Below are 4,560 nucleotides of genomic sequence, written 5' to 3'. Positions count from 1 at the left end.
CAGCCTTTCATGTAGTTCGAAGATGAAGGCATTGTTCCATAATTTGAGGCTAATTTGGGAACATTTTTCATTAATCAGAATAAATACTTTTTCCTTTTAACTTTATTTTCTTTAAATACCAAACATGGTAAAATATGAAAATTAACTTACGAAAGTCATTTTTTTGAATTTTCAAATAGACCCTAAATGAAAATTTTCAATTTCATTTATTAAATCAAAATTGCACACCTCTGGTTGATCGGGTTTTGGGAGTGATGAACGAAGGCGATGAAATAAAATAGGTATAATTGTTTGACTAATTATGGCATATATCTTGTAAGCTGTTAGGTTATCAGTCATGCATGCATGATCATCTCATATAGCTGTACATTTGTATAATATTTCATTTATTTCAGCGGCGCCGTATATGACGTCCATATTAGCATAACGAGTCAATAATAACACACACACACCCCCCCTATTCTTAATTAAATATTGATAATGATCTTACCTCACATACGGCCCTATTAGTTAACCAATATTAATATCCTTACTAATACCCAACTAGGAATTTATTATTGTTATTATTATTCAAGTACCACCTACATTTAGGACTAATCTATCAAATTGTTAATTTTTTATGTAGTTTAATCTATCAAATTATTGTTTTTATGTAGTTTATAAACAAGGGCTGGTTTTTAAATTTTTGTGATCCCGTTCTTATAAATAAATGAGACTCTACCAAATGTATAGTCGCAATCTTTAATGGTAAATGTATTGGTGGTGAATGGTCCAAGTTTCAAGTTATCTCTGCAGATTTACTGCTTGAGACATTATCTGTGCCGTTAGAGAAACAGAGTGATTTTGCCATGCTCAATTAATTAGGTCATAATTATTAAGAGAGAAGTGATTTGGGATAAAATTGGTGAGTTTTAGGATTTAATTGTAGATTTTTTTTTTTTTTAAATTTCTTAAATAGCTAGGTCAAAAATAAATATTGGACCCTCTAAAAATTGAGGCCCTGTGCTGTTGCCCGTCTTGCACGCCCTAAAATCCAGTCATGTTATGAACGTTAACAACAACAATGATAGAATTGTCCGTGAAATTAATCTTAATTTAATAGAAATTGTAACAAATTAAAGAAACAAATGTGACAATTTTAGTAAAGTTGTAGTCAAATTAAAAGTTGTTGATTAAATGCATGTAGTTAATGTTTAGTTTTTGTTTGTTTAGTGACGAGTAAAATTCGTAATCACTATTCGAGAGTATGTACTTGGTAAATTTCACCTTGTGATCCTCAAAGGAGCAAAAGAAGATAAACCAAACTAGTTTTCCGTAATTGATCAACTCAAATTAAAAAGTTCAATAGACAACTCACATTTAGAGTTGAACTTATAACATTGTCATTACCAATAGTCAACAGTTTGACCAAGTTGGTTGAGGTTAACATGTATTAATGTTATTACAATTGCTGTGGAAACAAAAAAAAAAAAAAAATTGAATATTCTAAAATATTTACATTGTAATTTGTACCATGATTATTGGTATTTATATATAATTAGATACATGGTTGGTGGTCCTATATGTGTGTATATATATAATTGCCTGAACTCCCTCATTACATACACACCAAGTTAAAGTCACACTACTAGCTAGCCAGCCAGCAAAATTTATAGATAGATTAATTTGAAAACCATCTGAAATGGAGATTAAGGGGATGAAAAGCGGATTAATTCTTGGATTAGCGATGGTGGCGATGATTAGAGCCGCGGCGGCTCAGTCCGGAGGTTGCACGACGGCCATCCTTTCAATGGCTTCGTGCCTCGACTACGTTACCGGGAAGGCCCCATCTCCGTCCTCCGGTTGCTGCACGGCGTTCTCCGGCGTCCTTAAGTCTCAGCCGCGGTGCCTCTGCACCATCGTCAACGGCGGCGGCTCGTCGGTCGGCGTGCAGATTAACCAGACGCTGGCGCTCCAGCTGCCTGATTCATGCAAACTTAAAACTCCTCCAGTCAGTAAATGCAATGAAGGTAAGCAAATCGCTACTACGTAAACCATGCATGCAAGCTAAGTATACGTACGTAAAGGGCAAGATAGTAAATTTGTGCCCATATGGGCAGCTGAACTAGTCGCAGAGATGTTATTTATCACAAGAGAACAAGGATCCAGTCTTACCCACGACAGTGTGGGAGCAACCTCTCAAAATGGGAGGGTCGGGACTCCTGGTCTCTGTTGGTCACTTGAGTCACCATAATTTTACCCCTTCAGAAATTGTCGGGTCGAGGTGTGGGGGCGCCTTTGGTGTGCGATTCCACATTTTGACACAAGATAATAATTCGTTTAATTTAAGAAAAAATTGTACTTTTCATTTTTAAGTTATAGTATAATTGTAGGATCCGTCTTACTTGGTTGTGCTCAACTGCTCGCTTCTCGTCCTTAAGTTATAATTGACGTTGCAAATTGTGTCAATTTTTAACAGGTTGTGCTCACTTTTCGTCCCTAAGCTATAAATGGCGTTGCAAATTTCATCCCTAATGTTTTGTTAGGAAAAAAAAAAAAGGACAAAATTTACAACATCAATTATAATTTAGGGGGCGAATTGAAGAGTGAGTATAACCAATAAGTAGAGACGAATTCTGCAATTATTTCATAATAACAACGAAAAGTAGTGCAATTTTCCCTTAATTTAATTTATTATTTTGTTATGAACAAGCATAATATTTCGATCATTAATGTTTCATAGCTGGTGATGGACCAGCAATATCTCCAGTGGGTTCACCGGAAGATTCTCCGGCGGTTGGTGCATCCAATTCAGGTATATATATATATATATTTTCTGAGACTTATTATTGCATTTAAATTCAAGGTTTTCATTGAGAAATCTAAGATTCAAAATAATGAAATATTAAAAAGTTGAATACAAGATTATGTTTAATAGGTACAAAATCTCGATTTAAAGGTCGAGTGGACTCAATTTTAATTTCTGTTATTAGAATAAAAGTTTTTGGGATTTTCAAAAGAATAAAAGTTATTATTGGTGGTGTAATGAAAATATTAGTAAACATATTTTTAATAAAGAAAATAAGTTTTGCCAAATACGTTATGATTTGATTATATCATTGTTGCTTTCTATAAGGAAGGTCTCAGATTTGCGTCTCATTCAAATCAAGGGTCGGTATAATTTGTTGAGCACGCAGATATTAAACAAATTTAGACCTTTAATTATTTATAATGTTGCAAGTTTAGTCTCCGGTCTTATATAACTGTCGAATTTCATTAACATATGGGATTATTTTTATCATTTAAAATAAATTAAAAGAGTTTGCTAACAGAATTCAATAATTATATAACACTAATAGGGACTGAAAATGTAACATAATAGACAATTAAACAACTAAATATGTTTAAATCAATTAACATCGACCGAATTTCAATAAAACACTTTTTATACATTGGGTGCCATAAATTCATCAATCTCATTACGCGTCAAAAAAAATATATTTATTAATCAAATATAAATAATATATTATCCTATCAAATGATGAAAAAATTTGATCCCCATAACTTTATCCCACTTATGTTTTATATGCTATATACTAAACATTTATGTTTCACATCCCACTAATTAATATTCTCCTTTTTTTTTTTCTATTAAATTGACTAATAAGCAGCTGGAAACATCAATAAGCAGCCATTTTTCCCGGTTTCCCTGGTTTTCTCTCTCTTCATCCTTTCGACTTTGGCGAGCTTCTGAATTGTTACTGGGAGTTCTTGAATTGGAGCTCAACGTATCACCATATTTATGAGCTATATATCTATTATCTATTATATATATACTTGTTTTAATTTCTACCAGTCATGAATAATACACTATATGTTTTCTTACTGTTATATAGGGAGTGCCGTTAGTATGATCCATCTGCTTATCATATCATTTGTAATGTACTAGTTTAATGAAGTTGATTTACTTCATGTGTTCAATTAACTTCTTTCTCAAATTAATAAATATACAAACAAAGATTAATAACCAGATAAAGAGAAATAAATCTTCTATAAAAAGTACTATATATATAATATAATCTCCTAGTGAGTTATGGTTAACATTTTTGTAACTTAACAAGGATCAGATGTACTTAAAAAAAAAAAAAAAAAAAAAAAAAAAAGGCGTTGTGATATTTTTGTAAATAAATCGAAATTTTGGTGCAAGTAATATGAGTTAAATGAACAAGTAATTGATGCAAGTGTGCAAATAACATTTTACTTGCACTTTTAATACATTTTACTTGCACTTAGGTGGACTTTATGAAATTGACACTTGCACTTTTAACATAATTTACTTGCACATCAAAGTTTAATTATTTACAAAAATGCCACCGCATTTTTAAAAGAAAAACAGTGTTTCTAATCCGTTAAATCTGGACAAATGGATGGTTGTGATGGGTTCTCATATCTTTCCTAGGGCGCGGTCAACTGAAAACGTTACTTAAAAAGTCAATTAGGTCCTTAAACTTGTTTAAAGTTGCAATTAAACTCATCAGCATTCTATTTTGGTAGAATGAAGTCCAAAAACCGGTTAGTGAC

General features: G+C 32.2%; 1 protein-coding gene across 4 annotated transcripts; it reads left to right on the top strand.

Annotated features, from left to right (window-relative positions):
- The first annotated feature begins 1,602 nt into the window (after positions 1 to 1,602).
- Positions 1,603 to 3,937, top strand: LOC109163808 (non-specific lipid-transfer protein-like protein At5g64080). Of its 4 annotated transcripts, none has more exons than XM_019312519.1 (3): positions 1,603 to 2,009; positions 2,738 to 2,794; positions 3,651 to 3,937. In XM_019312519.1, the coding sequence occupies exons 1-3, from the start codon at positions 1,682 to 1,684 to the stop codon at positions 3,731 to 3,733; spliced, it is 468 nt and encodes a 155-aa protein (XP_019168064.1). In that variant the 5' UTR covers positions 1,603 to 1,681; the 3' UTR covers positions 3,734 to 3,937. The 4 variants fall into 4 exon arrangements, with proteins under 4 accessions (XP_019168064.1, XP_019168063.1, XP_019168062.1 ...); XM_019312518.1 differs by having other exon boundaries at positions 3,648 to 3,937; XM_019312517.1 differs by having other exon boundaries at positions 2,723 to 2,794.
- Positions 3,938 to 4,560: the final 623 nt, after the last annotated feature.

This window comes from Ipomoea nil, unplaced genomic scaffold (genome assembly GCF_001879475.1).
Source record: "Ipomoea nil cultivar Tokyo-kokei standard unplaced genomic scaffold, Asagao_1.1 scaffold3043, whole genome shotgun sequence".
Classification (NCBI taxonomy): domain Eukaryota; kingdom Viridiplantae; phylum Streptophyta; class Magnoliopsida; order Solanales; family Convolvulaceae; genus Ipomoea; species Ipomoea nil.
Note: the sequence above shows the minus strand (reverse complement) of the source record. Positions and strands in the feature narration are given on the sequence as shown.